This window comes from Pomacea canaliculata, linkage group LG5 (assembly GCF_003073045.1).
Source record: "Pomacea canaliculata isolate SZHN2017 linkage group LG5, ASM307304v1, whole genome shotgun sequence".
Taxonomy (NCBI): domain Eukaryota; kingdom Metazoa; phylum Mollusca; class Gastropoda; order Architaenioglossa; family Ampullariidae; genus Pomacea; species Pomacea canaliculata.
Window position 1 is genome coordinate 19,295,464 of NC_037594.1, and position 22,497 is coordinate 19,317,960.

At 35.5% G+C, this 22,497-nt stretch overlaps 1 protein-coding gene across 3 annotated transcripts in view; it reads left to right on the forward strand.

Moving 5' to 3' along the window:
- Window positions 1-3: 3 nt before the first annotated feature.
- The window catches only part of LOC112563498 (dynactin subunit 1-like), a 29,687-nt gene continuing 7,193 nt past the window's right edge, over window positions 4-22,497 (forward strand). The window contains exons 1-30 of one of the 3 annotated variants that reach the window (XM_025237417.1): window positions 4-140; window positions 340-452; window positions 1,293-1,408; window positions 1,725-1,884; window positions 3,405-3,673; window positions 4,257-4,448; window positions 4,610-4,681; window positions 6,651-6,758; window positions 9,085-9,181; window positions 9,515-9,593; window positions 9,836-9,995; window positions 10,276-10,380; window positions 11,167-11,268; window positions 11,485-11,574; window positions 11,683-11,799; window positions 12,082-12,181; window positions 12,353-12,438; window positions 14,069-14,196; window positions 14,440-14,554; window positions 14,962-15,015; window positions 15,400-15,531; window positions 15,782-15,865; window positions 16,063-16,125; window positions 16,393-16,495; window positions 17,841-17,873; window positions 20,942-21,041; window positions 21,280-21,373; window positions 21,518-21,646; window positions 21,871-22,013; window positions 22,293-22,435. In XM_025237417.1, the coding sequence (XP_025093202.1) occupies window positions 350-452; window positions 1,293-1,408; window positions 1,725-1,884; window positions 3,405-3,673; window positions 4,257-4,448; window positions 4,610-4,681; window positions 6,651-6,758; window positions 9,085-9,181; window positions 9,515-9,593; window positions 9,836-9,995; window positions 10,276-10,380; window positions 11,167-11,268; window positions 11,485-11,574; window positions 11,683-11,799; window positions 12,082-12,181; window positions 12,353-12,438; window positions 14,069-14,196; window positions 14,440-14,554; window positions 14,962-15,015; window positions 15,400-15,531; window positions 15,782-15,865; window positions 16,063-16,125; window positions 16,393-16,495; window positions 17,841-17,873; window positions 20,942-21,041; window positions 21,280-21,373; window positions 21,518-21,646; window positions 21,871-22,013; window positions 22,293-22,435 (3,277 nt within the window). In that variant the 5' untranslated portion in view covers window positions 4-140; window positions 340-349. Of the gene's footprint in view, window positions 141-339; window positions 453-1,292; window positions 1,409-1,724; window positions 1,885-3,404; window positions 3,674-4,256; window positions 4,449-4,609; window positions 4,682-6,650; window positions 6,759-9,084; window positions 9,182-9,514; window positions 9,594-9,835; window positions 9,996-10,275; window positions 10,381-11,166; window positions 11,269-11,484; window positions 11,575-11,682; window positions 11,800-12,081; window positions 12,182-12,352; window positions 12,439-14,068; window positions 14,197-14,439; window positions 14,555-14,961; window positions 15,016-15,399; window positions 15,532-15,781; window positions 15,866-16,062; window positions 16,126-16,392; window positions 16,496-17,840; window positions 17,874-19,464; window positions 19,483-20,941; window positions 21,042-21,279; window positions 21,374-21,517; window positions 21,647-21,870; window positions 22,014-22,292; window positions 22,436-22,497 lie in introns of all 3 variants that reach the window. The other 2 variants (XM_025237418.1, XM_025237419.1) reach the window with 2 other exon arrangements.

Here is a 22,497-nt window from a genome sequence, read left to right on the forward strand (position 1 = left end):
GAGCTATTGGTCATTTCCGGTAACGAAATCTTATGCAGACGGCTAATTTCTGCTACGCTCGTTATGTACCCTGGATTGTCATTTTATGATTTCAGTGAAAATTTCTTTTATATCTGATTACAATCATATTCCAAGAAAATGTAAGTATTACTTTGAAACGATAATCGTATGACAAATGATTTCATTCAGTTGTTGATAAATTGCTCTTTCATATGTCTTGAAGTCAATTTTGTTTACCTATGCACATAGCAGAGGCCAAGGGGCGGTTTATTGAGCCTTTATAATCGCAGAGAAGTGCATCTTACCCTAAATATGTCCAACTCTGTTTATATCTTAAAGATAAAGGAAAATGGCTGCCTTAACTCCTCTCAAAGTAGGCACCAGAGTGGAGGTGATCGGAAAAGGTGTTGTGGGGACAATAGCCTACATCGGAACTACAGTGTTTTCAGCAGGTAACTCTAGCAGTTGTAAATGTGTGAATGACTGAAAAGAAGGTTCAGTACTTGTACATGACTTAGAGATTCTGATTTTAATGTATTATTGTTTTATCTTCTATATATATATATATGACAACAACATATGGCCACAGGATTTTTGGTTATTGTGCAGCGAAACAATGAAACTCTCTCCCTTTCCATATCCACTACCTACCCACTATTGAATCCTTTAAAACGTGCACTGAAAACGCACCTCTTCCGTAAACATTACTACTAACAACCTTTACCATAATGCTAGTCCTTTCTCACACCGTACCTTTTGCAATATCATATGTTACTCTCAGCTCTTGTTCTTGTTATTTGGTTCCTCTTTGTGTTTCCTGTATTTGATTTTATTCTTCGTTTAGTATGGTTGTTTATTCTTTTATAGTTCATATGTTATTTGTTTGTTTTCCTGTCCCTCATATGCTGTCCATGTTTTGTTCTTGTTATTAAATGCTAAGAGCATGCTCCGGAAGAGTTTTCATTTTGTTTAACTTCCCTAATACTGATAGAAAGAATATATTTGAAACAAGCAATTGTGTCATTTAATGCATATATCATATTAGAAGAATGAGAACTGTTAAATATTTTGTGATAAGATGTGATAAGTTATCCTTCAGATAATTATAAAATAGTCTTGGAATGTGCAGAAGCCTAAACCTTACTAGTGCTGTCGATTATTAAAAGATGAAAGACTTATTTGCTTGGTGGTTAAGGAATACCTTTTAAACTGAAGAGAGTTAAGCCATCTAGATCATTGTTTATACTTTTTCTTTGATATTTCAACAAGTACTTCTCCTGCAATCTGTACAGGAAAATGGATAGGAGTTGTTCTGGATGAACCAAGGGGCAAAAATAATGGCACTGTTCAGGGGAAAACATATTTCTCCTGTCCAGAAAATCATGGAATATTTGTAAGGCAGTCTCAGGTATGAAGTAGTAAATCATGCTTTTAATAATTTGTACTTCTTTTAGAGATATATATATATTCACACAGGCAATAACTCTTATGTATGTGCGAAATTTCCAGAATAAGTGCAAAATATATTTATATAGTATTTTTTTTATATATATCCTGTAAAAGCTATATAACCTAATTTAAGCTAACTCAAATCACTTGTTTATTGTTTTTTTGCCATCATCATATTGAATGTGTTTACAGCTATATTATGTGTTACATATATCAGAGTTTGGTTTAATGTAAGCTACAACGATATCAAGGTTTTTGTTTTTTTTTTTTAATAGATAAGTGCATTGGAGGATCAGACTCCCCCACCTTCAGCAATATCAGCATCTCCTGCAGCACAAACACCTGCAGTTCCGTCATCAACTGTAGCGGCTACACCATCTGCTACCCCAGCCCGTAGATCTGGTCTGAGACCACCCTCGGGATATATGTCCAAAAGTAAGCATGCTTTCTGTTGATTTAGAGGGGTGGTTTTATCTCTGCAAGAGAACTTCTCAAACTCAAACAATGAACTCTTTGTTGTGACCTGATCAGAAAGTAGATGGCTAATGGGGATGATTCACATTGTAAATTACCAAGGCACCAGACCATAGTTGTTGGTACTATTAGGATTACACTAAGAAAAATAAGCTTCAGTGTACAGTTATTCCTTTCTTATTGCAGCTTTCCCTATCATTATTTCAATAAATAACAGGTTGGCATAAGAAATTAAATAGGAATTTAAGAGTTTTGGAGTGTTGCAGAAACCACAGATGACATGCAAAAGACCAGCAGACAACACAGAATGACAGCAGACAACACACAAAAAAAATGTGTAGTATTGTATAATGTCAAAATATTTATCTTTTAATGCTAGAAAGATACACTGTTGTTTTTGTTGTTTTTTTTAAGTTAAGTAAAAAGTTAAAATTTGCATAAAGAATTTGAATTCAAGCACTTAAAGACAAGACATGTAGAGGTTTCTTAAAAAGACATAAGTGCATAATACGATCGAACTTACAAAAGTTGAAATTCTTCCTAACTTGAATTTTAAAAATCAATTAGTTGGTTTCCCATTAAAACAAAGCATATTCAACTTCCAAAGCTCAAATTGTGCTGGCCAAAAACTTCCACAACTCTAATAATTTTAAGCTGGTCAGCATGTTGAAACCATTTGAAAATACTTCGGAAAGTGTAAAATCATGTACTCCCTCCAACCCTGAAGAAGGCAAGAACCATGCTGAATGATGTTTGTTCGTTGATTGAGTCAGGTGGAGATGTATCTACGAACATTTTTTACTCATTATCTGTCATCAACTCATTTATTTTAAAAGAAATGAAGAGAAATAGTCATCAGATGTCCATAATAGACTTTTTTGCTGGGAACAATGATGCATGAGCACATGCAGAAATAAAGATAAGTCAGCAGTGAAGAAAATGTTCTTTTTTTGATGAACTTCCTTAACTCGAAATTTCCGTAACTCAGTTTTATTTCATCGGTCCCTTGAAGCTTTAACTATAGAAGTTCGACTGTATGTATTTACCTTATAGTATTATTTTATTGTTTGATAGCATAAATTTACAGCTACACAACTTTTTTCCTTAAAATAATAATTTATTGTAAAAAGACGGACGCACACTGGTTTTGGGATGCTAGGTATGTTTATGGAAGTCTCTCATGTGCTATCTCGCAGTGATTTTGCGTTGATCTTTACCTCTCAAGTTTAATTTTTCATGTTTATATTTTTTAAAATAGTGTTACTCCTTACACAATTATAGTCCATAACCAAATAATTAACTACAAATTTACAATAAGTTACTGCACACATACCATTAAGAACAAATTTGCACTTTTCTACAAAGGGTGGACCAAAAAAAAAAGCATATGCAGATTTTCCTGATAACAGGGGAACATAGATTTGGAAGGGATAACTGTAGCTGTTGACTGCTTTTAGAACAGAGGCTTTCTTTTTCTTCAGGTACAGATAGCATTGAGGGTGCCCTTGCTGCAGGAGACAAGACATCTACCCCTGCACAACCTAGCATATCACGCATTCCACATAGTAAAGAGTCCACTCCAGAAGGAGAAAAACCTGCAAGTGTAACTAAGTCTTCAGTAATGCCACGACCTACAGGATTGCCTAAACCTGCTTCGTCTACTACTCCTCCACCTGATAAAGAAGCTATTGTGGCTGAAGCACCACCACCTTCACCACCAAAAGTATCACCACATCCGCTACCAACACAAGTAGGAATCGTAAAGTCCTTTTGAATTAGCTTTCACCAGATAGACTGAAGAAGGCATTTTGATGACTCGCCATTTCACATTGAGAGGGGACTCTTGTGTACTTACTAACGGGAGGTGCAAAATATTTCATGGTAGAAGAGTCCAAGATAAACTGACATAAATTTCATCATGCTGGCGTAGCTCTCTGTATGTTCCAGTGGACTGATCTACAGTTTTTCACATCAGTGATAAATGAAAATGGTTTGATTCCAAGCATCTGAAAAAAACATTCTTGAGATATTTGTACCCTTTTTCCTGGTCGTCTTACATGGTCACTTTTACTAGTTTGCTTAAAAGATCAAAGGGATGACTTCCTTTTCATGGATTGCAGCTAGAGATGGAGTGTAGGGTGCAGAGTGTAGATCCTGTTGGTCATTAATGTACTTGTTTCTTGCATGCTATATCCTACTATATTAAAAAATATTTGTTTAACCAACATAAGATATATGTATCAGATATATAGTTATAGCTATTATCTCATTAAATGATTTAAAACATTTTGGATCACTTTCATGTTGCTTGTGTGTCTGTTAATTTTGAATAGATGAGTGAGGTTACAAACCTTTCAACATCAATAGATGAAAAGTTAGCTGCAGTGCAAAACCAGCAGGAGAGAGAAGGACTGCAGGCTGAAGTCCGTGATCTGAAGGAGAAGTTGGAGACCCTGATGTTACGCCGTACTGAGGACAAGGCTAAGCTAAAAGAAGCAGACAAACTGAGAATACAGCTTCAGCAGGTGAAGGGAATCATTGAACTTTGCAGAAGATAATTGTGTGGCAGATCCTGTCTGTCTCTCAATTTGAATCGTCATTTATCTCAGCTTTAATTGTATAACAAAATAATAATAACATAATAAACACTATTTGTTAACTCTTGTTCTTTGTTGTCTTTGATTAGCTTCAAGAATACAAGTCTAAAATGCAGGAAACTCATGCTGAGTTGCAGAGACAGCTACAGGCTTTTAAAAAGGTAGAATGCATTTTGTTATTTTATTAATATTAAACAGAGTAAGTTCTGTTTAATTTTTCTTTTTTGTTAGTGGTAAGTCACATGTTCCGGCCTTATGCTCCTCAATGGAGCAACAAGGAATAAAATAAAGTCACATGTTGCAATTACACATGGTACTAATCCATACTATGATTAATTTTTCAGCCACATCTGTTTGTTCTTGCATAAACTGCAAAAGAACATTTTGAGCAAAGAGGGTCTAATATTTTTATAATAATGAGGGAAACGTTCAGCATTATCTTTGTATTCAGTAAATGTAATGAGTGTAAATAAATTTGTTATTGTGATAAGTAAAGAGCAACTTAAACTTTCTTTTCCACATTATCTTATAAACATAGTAAAATGTGGAAGGGTTTGAGTGGTGTATAAATGTATGTGCTTGAGTGAGAGAGGGTGAATATATAGATTCATGCCATTTAGGCTGACTTTTTTAGTCTGTGGGTGTCCTATAGACTATGCTTTATGTATTTGACATTAAAAGCATTGTTTATAATGGGGGGAGGGTGTTGGGTTTGTTTTTGGTTTTGTTTTTTTTTTTCTTGTTATAAGATGCTACCTTTGGGTCCTATAAGCAAAGCAAATGTAAACTTTACAAGTCATTCAGAGGATGTTCTTTGAGAGATGGGATTTGGGGAAGAGAGAGAGAGTCAAAACAATGCAGCAATTAGCAGCATTGCTCACCTTGCATTCACTAGAGTCAGTGGTGTCCCTGACTGTTCGTGGGTCTGGTGCTGACAGTGACAGCTTGAGCTATGCCAAGTACCCTTGCTAACTTCTTATATTCTGTCCAATGTTTGGTAACTAACAGTGTTTCTTTACAAATTAGCTGATTTTTTTATGATACAGAATTAATGACTGTTTATATTACAGATCTATATGACTGTATTCAGTAGAGGGTACGGTTTCATTTCCAAATCTGGACCAATTAATGCCCTTTTGTTCGTGAGCTTAGGATACAAAGATTACCATGCTCAGAAAGAGGTCGAACACTCTGATGTCATGAGTATACATGGATACGATGACTGTTCCTTTTATTCTTTTGCATTCGCCATCTGTGCCGTTAGTTCCTCTTGCTGAGGGATGCTGCGAAGCTGGCAGTGCAGGGAGATCATTTCCCAAAAAGAGTTTGGTGTGAAGGTCCACTCCCTTTAGCCACAGCTTCTTGCACTTTGCCTTGTGGGTAGGACAGTTAATTGCATCTTCAAGACTATAGCCAGTGGGAGAGCTGAGAAATATATATACAAATTTGGCATGTCCATGGACATTCATGGTCTTGTTTGTAGAAGTGGGGCTCAAGAGCAAAAATGGGTTGAAGGAGAGATTAAACCAGTGTGCTTAACTTTATGTTGCAACTGAAACTACTTTTGTGTGGTGATGTTACGCTTTTTTCACACATGTCTCAGGACTCCCTTTCAGCCCGATTTAAATATCTCATTTTTGATGAATAAAAGGCTTTATACATAATATCCTTACATGTTACATGACAGAAAAATGTCATGTACTCATAGTTTTGAATGATAATTGTAAGAGTTTGGATATTTTTAGAGGACTGAATAAAGATTGTATTGAAGCTACATCTTCTGTCTTCTGGTTGGCTACTTTAATATTTTTGTTTGGTCTGGGACATACTGTCTGCTGTTGCTTATTAAAGTTATTTTCTTTATCATGGATAGTCAGCTACTGCTGGAACTTGCATGGGATGAGTAAGTTGGGGTAGCTGTACTATTTGCTTATTGATGAAGCAGACAGTTGAGGAATCCATTATGCTGCTTTATTCACTCTTTTAACTATGAATTTTGGAAATAACTTGTACTGAATGCAATCGCATTCATTTCAAAAAAGAATTTTCATTTTGGTGCACCTTACACATTGTGTTTGTTTTGATGGCATTGAACAGTTAATTGCTTATGCATACCTTTCTGCATTACAGGAAGCTCAAGATGTACGTCAGGAGTTTGATCAGTACAAGGATGAAATGGCTGATGTGTCTGAATCCATGGAAATGGCTGCACTGGATAAAGAAATGGCAGAAGAAAAGGTAAGAAATTATGACAAATTACAATCTTTAATCTTTTTGTTCCATATATTTGTAAGCTGTATCTCTATCCGGTAGCACTGGTCAACACTGAAATTATTACTGACTTAAAAAGGTCCTAATCTGTAGTATCTTGGTGTGCTGAACATGAAGATGACCATTAGCATTTTTATTGGTTCTTGTTTTGAAGATATTTTATATAGTTCTTTTTCTATGTTTCAGCATGTAAATTTATCCAGGACTGTAACAACTTCCTAAATAAGCCTAGAATGATCTAATATTGCATAATACTGTCGTGCACACATCATTCAGAATTTATTGCATCATTTTCTGATGTAGTGCAGTACTACTGCTAGGCGGCTGCTGAAGTAAGCTGTTGTCAGCAGTGTACTATATAAAGCCCATTCAGAAAGGTTGAGCATTTAAAATATTTCAGACTTCGTGGGATACAGTTTAAGCCTTCCTACCTGTCTCTGTTCGGGTAGGCAATGCTGATGTTCCTTTTGTTATTTCAACATGTAACTTAGGTTACATAATGTCTGCTGACATGTCTCTTGATCAGCATTCTCACATCTGTCTTTCTGCATACTATTCGCCATACTCTGTCCATCTCAACAACCAAAATTCTCATCTGCTCGTTTGTTTTGTCTAAATTAGACTACTGCAACTCTTTTTTTGGTGGCTGTCCATAGTATCTCATTGATAGGCTTCAAAAAGTTCAGAACTCATCTGTTCGTCTTGTTTTCTAGACTCGCAAATCTGAACATGTCACATCGCTTCTTCACTGTCTTCATTGGCTACCAATTCAAGCTGGAATAGACTACAAGCTCTCAACTCTATGCTGTGGATTATTTGAAGGCTCCATCCCTCCACTACTTTACTGAACTCTTGTCTGTCCACATTCCTGCCTGAAATCAGACTCCTCATCAGACTTCGTGCATTCTAACCCTTCCTCCCACAAAGACAGTCACATACAGACAATGGACATTCTGGCCCTCTGCTGCTAAGCAGTAGAACTTTCTTCCTCATCACATTCACCACTCGGATTCAAAGACTACATTCAAACGCTTTCTGAAAACAGTCATGCTATCATGTAACGACTCCATCTTACACTGTTTATATCCCTTCAAACTTTAATCTGTTGTTTAAAATTCTACTCTTGTGCCTCATCTTTATGTTTTTCAATGTCCCTATACCTACCTCACTGTCCACTGGCTATTACCCTTCATTTATCATTATAGGTCTATGCAGAGACATTTATCTATCGTGGTTGGATGCTGTGCATTATGAGTTCACATTATTATTATTTAGCTGCTTCTACATAAAACTGTTATTATTTTATCCATTTAGTTACAATACAGAACACTAATGCCTCGAAAGTGAACATGGGAAGGGGCTCTAGTTACAAAGTAAAAGAAATAAAAGTAAGAATAAAGTTTGTTGCAAGGTGCATATAAAAACTATGGACCAGACATTGCCAGCTTTCTGATACCTTCATGAAAAATTCCCTTAACTGAATCAGGCAAAGATTAAAGAGGGAGTTTTTGTGAGACCTCAGATTCAAGAGCTCTTCAAAGATGACCAGTTTAACAACTTGCTGTAGGATGATACGAAACAAGCATGGAATGCTTTTCGCCTAGTGTCTACAGACTTTCTCGGGAATGTAAGGACAGAAAACTACAGAGAACTATTACAAGACATGTTGATGCAGCATTAAAAACTTGGCTGCAGTATGTCTCTAAAGGTCCACTTCTTTCACTCCCATCTGAATTTCTCTTCTGACAACTGTGGTATGGTTAGTGAAGAACATGGCAAACTTTTTCATCAAGATATAGCAACAATGGGAAAAAGATACCAGGGAAAATTGTCCATTACCATGCTGGATGACCACTACTGGACACTCCCCAGAGATGCTCCCAAACAGCTGTACAAGAGACGGAAAGAAATATATGACATAGTCTATGACATTTTTTACACGTATTAACCAAAGGTCAGTTACTGTTAGCATACATTGGGTGATGTACCCAATAATTATTGCAGATTACAAACAAATTAGATCCAGTTTTGATTGTCATATTCATGTTGAGCACATAAAAATTTATAAGAAATGACTAATTTTATTTCAGTAACATGACTTTTGTAAAAATGTGTTGACCAGTGTAATAGGAAATAAAATGATTTTAAATATTGCTAGTTGAGCAATAGTGGTATAATTGTAATTTATTATGGTTATCAGTTATAAGTTGTTTACACAATTGTAAAGAGTGTGTACGCTGTGCTTGTGTGTGTGTGTTTGCACGTGCGTGCATGCATGTATCTGTGTGAGCAGGCAGAAACTCTTCAGCAGGAAGTGGAGCAAGCCAAGGAAAAGATAGAAGAACTCACCTTAGAGCTGGAACTATTACGTGGTGAAATCAGCGAAAAAGGCATGCAGTAGCCTTTGTGAACTGTATCTGTTTAATTATGGTCTGAAAGAGATCATGTTGTTTTTGGAGATTCTCATCAAGGTTCACCTCACCTATTAGGGGTACACACAGACTCTTAAAAGCTGCTAGACAATATTCTTATCAGAACTCAGTCACTGTGACAATTTTTTTCTAAAATGTATCTACCCATTTGTGTTTCAGTTGAAACATCTTGATTTGTTGGAGGATGCTTGCTACATTTATTTGGTTAGCTTGTCTAATGATTAAGTAGCTTAGTGAAAAGGGAGAAAGCAATAATCTGATGCCAATGACATTGTGTGGCACTGTGTTTAGGATCAGAAGGTGTAGCTGCTACTTTTGAGATGAAACAGCTGGAACAGCAGAATGAGAGGATGAAAGAGGGTCTTGTGAAGTGAGTAATTCTACCTTGCTTTACCATGTATTTGTAAGATCCAACATCCCTGTCCTTTCTACATTATCATGATTCCATCTCTTCAGTGAATAATGTGAATGCCAGTTATGTGTATCAGAGCATAAAACATAGCATAAGTTTTTGTTACTATTTTGTCCATCTTTGCTAAAAAAAAAAAGAGGAAATTAGTGAAACAAAGAACATAACCCTTATCCCTGCAACTATAACTTGCTGGGTGCCAGAATGCGTGACCTGTTGACCTCAGAAAAGTCAGACCGCCAACGGTTGGAGAAACAAAATGAGAAACTCCAGGCAGAAATAATTCAGCTACAACGTGACAAAGAACGACTCACAGCCCAATCTTCAGAACTTGAGAAACAAGTTATTGAGCTAAAAGAACAGGTGAGCATGAAGATAAAGCAGTTCAAGGTTGGAGATAGTTTCTTGTAACTACACAATCTTTGCCCATGTTTTTGACATAGTGAAGAGAAGTGAAAGGGAAGAGGAAAAGGTTTAGGCAAATCTTTTAAATAGTGTGCATCCAAGATAAAAGTATTGCTCTTTTGTAGCTGTTTCAAAATACAAACTACTCATCACTTTTTAAAGTCTCCTTAAAGCATAATTTAATTTTAGTTCTTAATTTTAATTTGTAATCTGAGTGCATGTGTGTGCACACATGCAGGTTGATGCAGCACTAGGAGCTGAGGAAATGGTGGAAAAACTGACAGACAGGAACTTGCAATTGGAGGAGCGAATTGAGGCTTTGGAGGAGGAGAAGAATGACCTGGTGAGGCTAGCAGCAGTTACTGTTTATTTGGGTTTATGGCAAGCAGGTTGATGTAGAAATAATTGAATAAGGAAGAAATGCACATTGGCAGTGCTTTAAGATCATCATTAACGCTAAAATAATTTTGTAAAATTTTATAGTTTTGTCTATTGTCCACATCTGTTCTAAGATAATTGGTATCAAACAGAGGGATTTAGTAATCAACAATAGTAAGGAAAGCTTCTAGCATTTTGTCAATCTCTGAACATGTACTAACGAGAGACTTTATACTATTAAGCTTATGTAAACGTTATTCATTGCCAATATGTAAAAGTAATAGACACCTGAAATCATTTGTGCCATCTGCGGTCCAGCTTCTCAACTTTAGATAAAGTGTCAGTGGTGTGTCCCTAGGTGTGTGTGTGATGTTGTAGGTGCGCACATGGTTATTCTTGATGTAAGTTGTTTGTTTTATATTATATATATATATAATTGTCACTTGCTTTCTTTTTTCTTTGCTAATATTTTTCATGTTGATATCTTTTAACACTGCACCTTGCAACAAACTTTATTCTTACTTTTATTTTGTGACTAGAGCACCTTCCCATGTTGAAATTGCCCACTGGGACAAATAAAGTTGATCATTGTCATAATCAATCATTATCAAGTTACTACATTTAGTAAGTTTTCACTTTCTGGTTTTTTTTTGTGAGAGCAGTAACTTTACAGCCAAGTTGTATGTGTATGAGTCTGCCTGTGCACACATTACAAAACAGAGCTGAATTTAGAGTTTTGACTGCTGTGCAGGAAGCCCTTAATGAAATGAATGAAGAACTGCAGGAAAATGCACGGGAGACTGAGCTGGAACTGAGAGAAGAAAGAGACAATACACATGTGCGCCTTGGTGAGGTAAGGATGTGATTGTTTCCAGAATATTAAAGATTGTGCATTTTTTTTTTTTCAATGTATGCTCGTTTGGAAAGGAGAGAATCATTATCATAGCCTTTGTTTGATTTTTTTTAAAGTTAAAATTTTTTTAAGGCATTAGCTTCCTGTTTTGTGTACCTTGTATGTTAAATCATATTTATCACATGAGAATGTGCCTACTGAAATGTGTTTTTGTAGTGCCAGAGAAAGCTGGATGCCATGCAGGAAACTATGGCAGATTATGAGACAACAATCAACAAGTTCCGTAGTCTGGTGGCTCAGCTACAGGTCAGCTGCAGTTTTTATGGTGTTTTTGTTCATCTTGTGAATTGATGCTGAGCATATTTCCGTACGTAGAGCATTCACGTGGTAATTGTTATACTTGTGTTATTGCAGGAAGCAAACAAAGAGCTGCGCAGCAAACAGCTGGAATCAGAAAGCAAAGCTGAAACACCAACTATAGAGCTGTTTGATTTCAAAGCTAAGTTTGCAGAGACCAAAGCTTTTGCCAAGGCAAGTCATTACTTTCTGTCTTAGTTAAGTCATTTTTAAATCTCATCCTGTTCCTGTGCTATGTGTTTGTGTTCACCCTTGCACAGATACATATCTTTACGTTCTTAAACTCTCTCACTTGGTGACCATATGTCATAATTTGTATATAAAATGTAATCTGAGTCAATTTTGACAAGTGCATATTGAAGCATTTACAGAGCAGGGAAAATCCAGCTACAAGTACACACACTTTATTTATATCATACAGGAAAGTATATTCTGCTGTCATTTTGTTTTTCTCAGACCATTGATATGGAGTTACGCAGACTTGAAGTGCAGCAGGCAACATCCCACATCAAGATGCTGCTGTCATTTATGCCTGAAGCATTCCTTGGTCGTGGAGGTCAGGCATCTTTGTTTTAGCTTGCTAATGTGTGGAAATGCTGACATCTTGATGGCAAAGTTTAAGCAGTAATAGAAAAGACTATATTATTGTTAAGTCAAATTATATAAATACCGATGATGAAGTTAATATGCCGAAAATGAAAAAAGAAATATTTGTAATTGTTAATAGGAGACCATGATGCAATCTGCGTTCTTTTGATGGTTCCTCGTATCATCAACAAGGCAGACTTATTGGCCTCACAGGTCAAAGACAAGGTACTTCCACAGCAAAGTGTTTCTTTTTTGAATAGGTCCATATAATACATGAATAAATCACTACTACTGATAAAGCATGTTCTTCCCATGATTGCCTCTTGAAGCTGCTAAGTGAGCTAGCTACAGAAGTATTATTACAAAGAGTTCAGTTTACTTCACATTGTAACCGGTATCCCTAAACATTAATAATAATTTTAATGTCAGGTTTTTGCTAAAAGTTCACATGCATGTTCACACACTCACACATACATATATAAAAGTTTGCAATGATCATCAGATTGAAGCTGCTCAGTCTTTTGATTTGCTCAATAAAGGCAGAAGAGCTGTCCCTCTTAATCTTTTTCCTGTCTAATTACAGTGCTACATTTCTTTGTACTGTCCAGATGAAATGACTATATGGAGCTATCCCAACTAGCTGCCTCAGTTCCACCTGTCCACTCCCAATTAGTCAGGCCTGACCAATGAACAGGGAGAGCATAAAATCAGCCAACTCACCCCACATCCCGCAGTTGTGAGCCAGTGAGCTCTCCTCCTCCATTTTTTTTTTTCGCCCAGCTTTATGCAGTTGAGTCAGCTACCTTGATTTTTGCTATCTCTTTGGATAAGCCATGTGGCCTGTGAAGTACAGTGAAGTCTCCTGCTATTGAATGTGTTCGCAGTACCGACTGCCTGTCCTTCTCTGCATTAACTTAGGACTAGGCGTTAATGCTGTTTAGCCTTACCTTATTCTGTTTTAAAGATAAAAAACATTTGACAGGCAGAGGCGCTTAGATCTGTCACCACCTACACCTCTTTCTTCAGGAGGTCATCATGCTTCCGCTGCCATGGACAGGTCCCCATGACCCAGTTAGGCTACAGGACCCAGTGTGCTTATTGTGCATTTACCTTGGATTCCATGTTCGCTAAGTTCTACTTGAGAGACCTGGCACACTATTCGTTTTCTCTGGACACCTTAGGCAGTGTCTGTGGTGCAGCATATTGCCTGAAGCATAGCTCGGCAAACCTGCTCTGCCTCTCTTCCTCAATAACTGAGCTTGGTGGGGTCTTGCGCTATGCCTCCCGGCTGGAATTAAAGTATGTTAAAATTCTTCATGTTGCTACTATTTTCCCCCCACTTTTTCTCCATACAGACATGTCATCTGGGACAGTACGAAAAAGAAATACCATTTTTGATAATAAAATTCCTTTCTTAAAATACTTGCCAGATGAGTTAACCTTCTAGTTCTCTCCTGCATCCCACCTGTGGGTGTCTTTCAGCCAAACAAAAAACTGGAGAAGAAGAGCTTACTGGCTGGTCACAGCGGGATGTGCTCTCTCTGTTCATTGGTCAGGTCTGACCAATTGAGAACAAACAACTAGAATTGAGATAGCTAGTCAGGGTAACTCCATATAGTCATGTCTTCTGGTAAACACTCAAAGAAAGGAATTTTACTATCAAAAATGGTAATTTTTTTTACATGTTTTTAACCTCAGTTATGAGATGCTAGACATATTCATTGGTTGATAAAGATAGTGTGTGTGTTTGTGCATGTGAACAGGCATGAATGAGCAGATTGAACAAGTGAAAGAACTGGAGAACAATGCTGCTTCAGAAATATCAACTGCTTAGATTTTTCTGTGCTGTTTGCAGTTTGAAGTGGTAGAGAAAATTGAGAAAGATCATGTTCTAAAAGGTTCAAAAGCAGAGCAGTTTAGTTTTGCCAACCATCTTGTTCTGCTGCTTTCTTCTCTGCAGACTACTATGCATCAGTATGAGAGGTGAGTATTCTCTGAAGGTTCTGTTCTCATAATTATATTTATCTGATTTATAATTAGTCTTAAGTAGTACTATCTGCGGTATTGTGGTATTCAGTTGTCACTGCATTGAATCATGTCAAGAATGAGAGTGGGGCGAGGTTAAATTTTGTGTGTGATGCATAGACAACCTTTAGGACCTTGTTATGTCAAGTTTTAAGAAGAAATAATCTATTGATACAGCATTTAATGTGATGATTTTTGCAGTGCCTTAAACAACTGCAGTGTTGACTTGTTCATCAAAGTGGGTACTTTGCTGCCAGAGATGTCTGCACATGAGAAGACTTTAGACCACTTCATTGAAATGTTGAGAAAAGATCAGGTTGGCAAAAATAAAATGTTTATTAATCATGAAAGATTTAAGATAATCCCATTAATTCTTTTGATTTTTAATTTTATGGAAACATTCACTATTTTTATTTCTTATTTTACAATTGAAACAGTATTCTAATTTATTTTCGATAAGTTTTTTTTTAAACCTTACCTTTAACAGAAAAAAATTGTGCTGATATTTCTCCTTGTTACTGGAACTTATTTATAACCATTTTTTTTTTATGCAAATAAGCTATCAAAAAGGCTATAAGCATCCAGGCTGAGTTTTCCTCCCCTATTTTTAAAGGCAATATAAGATCTTTGCACAGTTTATATGGTATAGAATAGATTTTCAATTTTCATAAGCAAGTTGCTAGAAACAGCATTGACTTAACTTTTTTTTTTAATTTCATTCAGCTGGATGAGACAGTGTCATTGGAAATGCTTGAGAAGTCTATTGGATTCTTTCAGGTAACATAACATTTCTTCTGCTATAGAATTTGAGCCATCTTTGTGAAGATACCCATGTTAATGGATGGATATGAAATGTGAAAGAAATATTATAATTATGAATGCAGATCACATTAAGCAATCACAGAATAAATATTTGCAAAACAAAAACACCTCTGACTCATTAGGTTATGAACATTGTTATTACTACGTTTTTTCAGTTTTTGATTCTCTAGATATTTTTTCATTGCATTACAGATCATCTTTTTGTGTATGCATCTTTCTTACTTTTATGTGAGAAGGTTTACCCAAGTTGTAACATAACAGGTTGTCACTAGTGTTTTCTCATGATGAAGTGAATGTGCACCTGCAGAATATGTATCATGTTGATTTTTACAATTGCAGCAATTATACACTGTACATCTGTCAAGTGAACGAGTTGACTGTACAAGTTTGATGTGTGACAATGTACGCACTGTCTTAAGTGCCTGTGATTGTGTTGCCACCGACATTTCTCAGCTCAAGATTTTGCTGCTGGTATGTCAAAGCATAGAGAATTAGTTATAAAAATTGTTGAAACCTTAAGTAAAAACAACTTATTTTGTTAAAATAGAAGCCTCTTACTTTATTGCTGCACTTTCTTTCTACAGTTGTTTTTTTGGTTCAAATATTTTTTTTTTATTTTATACTCACAGCTGCTTTAAGCAATTTCAAATTGGAAGCTTTTTTTTTACCCTTAGTGTTAAAAATTTGATGTGTACATTACCAAATTATTTTGATTGGACAGCCTGGTCAGGAGCAGAGTGAGTTTTCCATTCTTTTGCGAGATCTGGAAACTTGCAACAATGACACCCGTATGTGTGCAAGAAAGGTATGCATTCTCTGCTCTTGTACATTACAAAAATTAAATTAAGAAACATAAAACACTGAAATAATAGAAGAACAATCATTTAAGGAAGAAAAAAAGGAATCATTTTTGTTTGGCCTAATATGATGATTCATGCATGGTATTCTTAAAAACATATATGTATATAAGGTGACACTCTGACTTAAGTTTTTATTTTGCAGATAAAACGTCGTTTACCTCAAGAGGGTTCTGCCATGGCTACACCATTAAGATTTGGAAAAGATGTAAGATAGTTTTGTTTAGGTGTGAGATGTCAGGTTTGCTGAGTTTTCTACTGGAGGGCGTCAAAAAGTAAACATTTGACGAAAAATCCAGGATCTTGACCCAAAGCATAAAATTTGGTAATTTCCAGATAAAGGGTGGCATTGTCATGAGTGTTTTCTAAGCAAATTAAAAGTTTAGAAGGACTTATGTAAAGCTTAAAGCAACATGCTAAAACTAATTGGCATGTGTACAGTTGCTGACAGACATTACGTCTTGGTGGCTTTCAGATTCAAGATCTGTTGTTGGACAGCAGCAATAATATCACCCGCGTTTCTCGCACACTGCATGCAGTGTGTTCTGGAGCAATGCATCAGGCAGCCATCATGACAGGTATTCTACTTCAGTTTCCTGATTTGAAACATTATAGTTGTCTATGATTTATCACTATTCTGTTCTTTTAATTGTACTTTATACTGTGTTATCTCTGTTTTTATTTGCCATTAATCCTAAGCTGCTTTGGTTTCATGTTAATTGTTTGCAAAGCTTTATTTGCTTAAGTTATGAAGTTAAGTTGAAAGAGTGGTTTAGATTAAAGAGTGTGCAATTAGACTCATGCAATGAGTGCTTAAACATTTGTCAGCTATCACATGTTTGTCTTTTACTTTGATCACTTACAAAATAATCATGTGATAAATATCAAATATCAGGACAATATGCATTTATTCTGCTGGGTTTGTTGGCCAGTGCTTCTTATCACTCTCATCAAAGCATTGACAGGATGTTTCATAGTTATTTCTGGCTATGACAGTTATTGAAAAAAGTTGTTGCCTGCTTTGTGGCTTTTTTTTTTTTAGCTCAGGGGTGGGGAGGGTTACTTTCTTTTCTTTTTTGTAAAAGTGTCTATTAATACTGTTAGAGATAATTAGCTAAGATTTAATCTTTAATCTGCATATTGTTGTTAACATTTAATTACATTCAGGTGACTTGTTGCTTATTAATTGGTAGCATAGTAAGTTCATGTGTAGTGACACTTCTTTTTTTAAACTATGCTAAGGGTTATAGGAATCAACAGGGATATATTTCAATGCCATTATTTCCCTATGCAGAATAAAATGATAAAGGCAACGGTTTCTGGGGATGTTTTTTATTGCTGTTTTCCTGGATTTTAACTTAAGAGCTTCTTATGAAAATGTTTGAATTCATTTTTAGATCAAAATAATCTCCTTTGATAAAAGCATTTACACCCACTTTATCCCTGGTAAATTGCTGCCATTATCACAAAAAAAATTGAAATAAGTGTTTGAATTCAGTTTTAAATCAAAGTGATAATACTTTCATAAAAGTATTTACATCTACTTCATCCTGAGTATCTTGCTGCCCACTATCACAACAAGATTTGAGATAATGTTTCAAGGCCAGTCTAAATAAGTTGACTCTTTGGGACTTAAATAGTGCTATTTAGAGCATGATTTTATTAAATTTGAACTGTATTATTGTTGGAATATTAAAATATGCATTTAAAAGTATTTTGATTCATGCAATTAAATGTTTATATCTACTTATGTATGTGTGTGTATATATATATAGAGAGAGAGATGCAAACACATTTCTACTGGCCTGCATACAAACACATGCACACGTGCTCAGTAAAGATACACACAGATCCACACTTCACCCTCAGAAGGAAATAAATGTAAACATTAAGAATTAAAACAGTGCTTTTCTTATCATCTAGGCGGAAAACTAACTGAGTTGGAAAAAATAAAGGGTAATGTTATGAAAACACTGCTTGTTTATAGCCCCTAGCTGTTCAATACTTTTATAATCTAATTAGATTTCTTGTGTCATCTTGTTGAGCTAACTGCAAGCCTTGCCTTGGGTTTGATGCTGTTGTCAGTCTGTCAGTGCTGCATTGTCTTTTTGTCTCACTGTGATTGTGCTTATATAGGGAGTTTCGGGGGAGGAGTTAATGAAAAATTCATGTGTGAAATTTTGCACCCATTCATTTAAATGAATGTTTCTGTTCATCTTGAAAACTGTATTGGCTGTGACTGTCATGCTTCATCCTTTAAAATCTCCAGGAACATTCTAAATTTGTTCTGCTGTAGATGTTTGTGTACTGTGTATTTTTATTTATTCACATGGCTATCATTTATACTGATTGGCATTGGCAATAGGATTGGTAACGTGTAATGGTCATGCAATCTGAGCTATAAGAAAAGCAGCATGAAATGTTATTGTTGAATCATTATGCCAGCTTGTAGTCGAGTGGCTATTTTTTTCTCCTTTTAGCAATGACATATATTTTCTTTAGCACATCTCTTTTGTGTGTGTATGTGTACTAATCAGGTGACACATCTGCCTCTAGCAGAATTCTAGAGGAATTCTGAAACTCCTGTGAGGTAGCAGATATTTACTGCTATTTTTTTAGGTATTTATTTCGGTACATCAGTAAATTCATGCTACTGCTTAAGTAACTGCTGTGAAGAGAGAGAAAGAGTATGGGTGTTTTAATATTGGATCATTCTCTATACATTATCCAAAGTCAGTGCCAAACATTTTTCAGCTTCACTTGCATTGAACAGCCGAACGTTATATTTCATCTTTTGAGGATGATGAGATTTTGTCTTTTGGGGTAGAAAGATTTGGAATCAAAACTGGGGATATTACTTGCATATGTATATTTAGAAAAGAGGTGATGGAATTGGGATAGATAGAAAATAATCTTAAGTTTGTTTACACTCAAAAAGCTGCACTGCAATGAAAAGTGACCAACACATTTATAAATTTAATACACAACCCAGGTTCTTGCCACAAACATATTCTGTATAATTTCCATGAATGAATCATATGCTAGATTAGTAGATTGGGAAAGTGAGCATAGATTAGAGTCTCGGAATGGTGATCCCATCCAATCATCTGTAATTTTATTATGTCTCCCAGCAGGGAATTGTAAGAACAGAAGTTAAAATGTCTTCAGCCATCCATGTAGCTTTTATAGAGATGTTTGCTATAAAACCAATTCTTAATTCAGTGACTTCTAATCTTCCTGTGTAGTACAGGCCTTTCACCAGGCATCAGTCCTGTCGTGTCCACTTCATTTAATCACAACATTAGAAATCTTTATTGCTGTGATTGTTGTTGCTGACCTTTACCATTTACAGCTGCCAGGAATATCTCCTTACAGCAATTTTAGACTTTAAAAAAATTGTATCTTGCTTTTTTGGGGGTTTTGTGCACTGTTGCATGTTTACATTCTTGCATGAAAATTTGTGGTCATGTACTATCTCCCATATGAACTCCATTCATTTCATGAACATTGCATTTTAAATATTTTTTTTTAAACCATTTATCTGCAGCTGAAGCCAAGAAAAAAGGTAGCACACTAATTTATTCAAATATTTGACAAGCAATTGGCCTACAGGGCTTTTTTAATGTCTTTCTGTTCTGTGAGACTGCTGCAGATTCATTTGCAGATCAAAGCATTTCTTGTACTAAGGTGATGGGTCCCTTAATGAAGGGATAGTATACACAGGGTTCTTATTTTTTGCATTGCCTGAATGCAGGCTTGTTTTTAGAAACATGTACAAGTGGCTTTAAGGGCATCAATATGTCTCCTATGACTAAATATCATGAAAGATGTCATGATCTGAGTTACTATAGGCAGTTTTTGCATATTTCACCACAAATATATTTCTCTACAAAGATTTTTGTATTGAGGTCATTTATGATTTGGTCATCTTTAGAGGCTTGTGAAATGGTGTCATCAGTGACTTGGTGGGTTTTTAAAAAAAATAGGTCACATTTATTTTTCAGATAAAATGTTGGCATTTATAGACTTAACTAATCAAAAATTATTGACTTTTATCATTAATTGAATTTTAAATGAGTGTCCTATGAATCTGTTGTGAAAAATTGAATAACCTGTCGCTGACTTTTACAAAGACATACTTTTTACAAACAAAATTAAGAGGAAAAGCTGACTAAAACTCAAAAAAAATAATAGAACATTTAGCAGCATGCTGATTATTTTTTAAAAATTGAAGAACCAAAGACAAATTATTTTAGGTTCTATCATAAAGTAGAACAACATCACTTTTGCTCTTTTGAAGTGAAGAGGCTTGCTATATCTTCTGGCTAACAGCATGTGACTGATTGTCATCTTGCTTTTTCTTAAGGCAAACAAAGGCTTTTTTTATGAATAAAAGTAGTCTTGGGGGAAAACTGCACTGCATGGCCTTGTTGACCTTATAATGCATCCAGTTTCTTTCTGAGATGCTCTTGCTTATCTGACTACTATTTTTGGTCAGGGTCCTGCTTTGATGGCCTGTAGTTATAGCACCTACTGACTCATATGTGACTTCTAATGCACATATGTTGAAAATGTTAGTAGTGTTTTGATTTCTTTTTAGTGCACTTAAATAATAAGATTTTATCCTTTCGAAAAGTTGTTTTATATTATAAGAAAATGTTGGTGACAAATCGGTTTCTAGTTAGCAGAAACTTCTTGTTGAAATAAATAACCAGTCTTTCATATGTGCTGAAACTTTCCTTTTTAATACAGTTTCTATTTTAGAAATGTTCATTTTTGCAGGAAAGCATTAATAATATTTATCTTAAATATTTTATTTAGTTTTTTGAATCCTTTTAGCAATCTTGTAATGGCAAACAGATTTCAAGCTTTAGATGTATTTGGCAGTTGGGTATATTCAGTGTCGCCCATGGGCTATCTGTCTCTTTTTGATATTGTTGACCAGGTTAGTGGCAGTTTGATGAATACTTACCAATTGTGTCTTAACCATGATATACTTACCTTTATTACTCTTTGGTCAACAGATAAGGAAGGTATATTGGCCAAGAAGATGGAGGAACTAGCATATGAGGCAACTGATAAAGTGTATGGCAAGGAGGATACTGGACCATATGAGTGTCTGAGGTATGTCACCAACTTTCTGATTTAGAGGTGGTTAAAAAAATCAACTTCTTTGAATTATAGACAAATATTGCCTTTTAAGATTTATTTTATCTGCATACAAGTTTAGTAAGCTTGTGAATTAAAGCCTAAAATAGTGGATATTTTACATTCTACTAAATTTTAATATTAACTTTCTGTCTAAAGAAAACTCTGTCAGAAAATTTAAATACCTAGCTCTTTTTTTATGAATCTTGTGTAGGATGTCATTTGGCATTGTGGTGGGCACCATGAATAAGCTGGCTAATGCAATGGAGAATGGAGAGTATGATTTTGATGGAACACATGACAAGAAGGTGAGATAGATGTGATAAACATTGATAACCAAGTAACTGGATGTGCTGTAATCAGATTATTTTACTCAGCTTCATATGTTGACATAACTTTTGGGAAGAACATAAAAGTCAGTTTTCCTTTGCCATACGTTTAATTTATCACAGACTTTGGCACCAGTACGCCTACGAGCAGAAGCAATGAAGAATCACTTTGGGGATGTGGAAGTGATGCGTACCAAACTCGATGTGAAAGATGAAGAACTAAAGGAGATCAAGAAACAACTCAAAATAAAGGTTTGAGTTTGTTTTTTTAGGGTGGGGGGGGGAAGTATTTCACCGAATGAAGATCTGAAAGTTTGCATTCGATGGAAATTGTTATGTTTTTTGCTGTGGAGGAAGTTACAAAAGTGAAAATCAGAATTTCTGTACTAATGAAACCTAGGAAGGCAGTGGTTATATTTGTTACAGTTTACAGACTGTTGGATGTGGATCCAGAAAATTTTTCTTTGTATTTTCAGCAAGAAGAGCTTAGTGAACAACAAGTACGTTTGGGATTAATGGAAAAGAAGCTGGAGAATGCCAGCAAAGAAGCTGACGATCGTGTTGAAAAGATCCAGCGGAAACTGGATGAGGCAAATGTGCAATTCAAGAAAAAGGAAAAGTTAGTCCTTTTTTTTTTTTTTTTAATTGTTATCTGCATATTGGCAGTGTTTGTTGAATAAGCGAGATGCGAATGTGAGAATAGATAAGCTTTCATTAAGGCAGAACTGAACTTTTATGAAAAACTTACACAAATATTTATAAGAAATGCAGCTGTATTTGCCTTTGTTCTTTGTAATGTGCTAGATGACATGACTGTATGGAGATCTCCTAAAATGAGTCATACTCATCTTTCTGTTCAGTGCTGTCTAACTTGTATGTATGATGCCTTTGTGGACAGAGAATTTGAGGAGACTTATGACACACTGCAGGGAGAGATTGACAACCTAGATCAGGAAAAATCTGAGCTAAAAGAACGATTGCGTGTGCTGTCAAAGAAAACACTTCTTGAAGGGCTGACACGACAGTCATCTAGTCATGGCAGTAAGCTTGAGAAATAATCCTTTTGGATATCTTCATCATTAACTCTCACCCTGAGCCTCTCC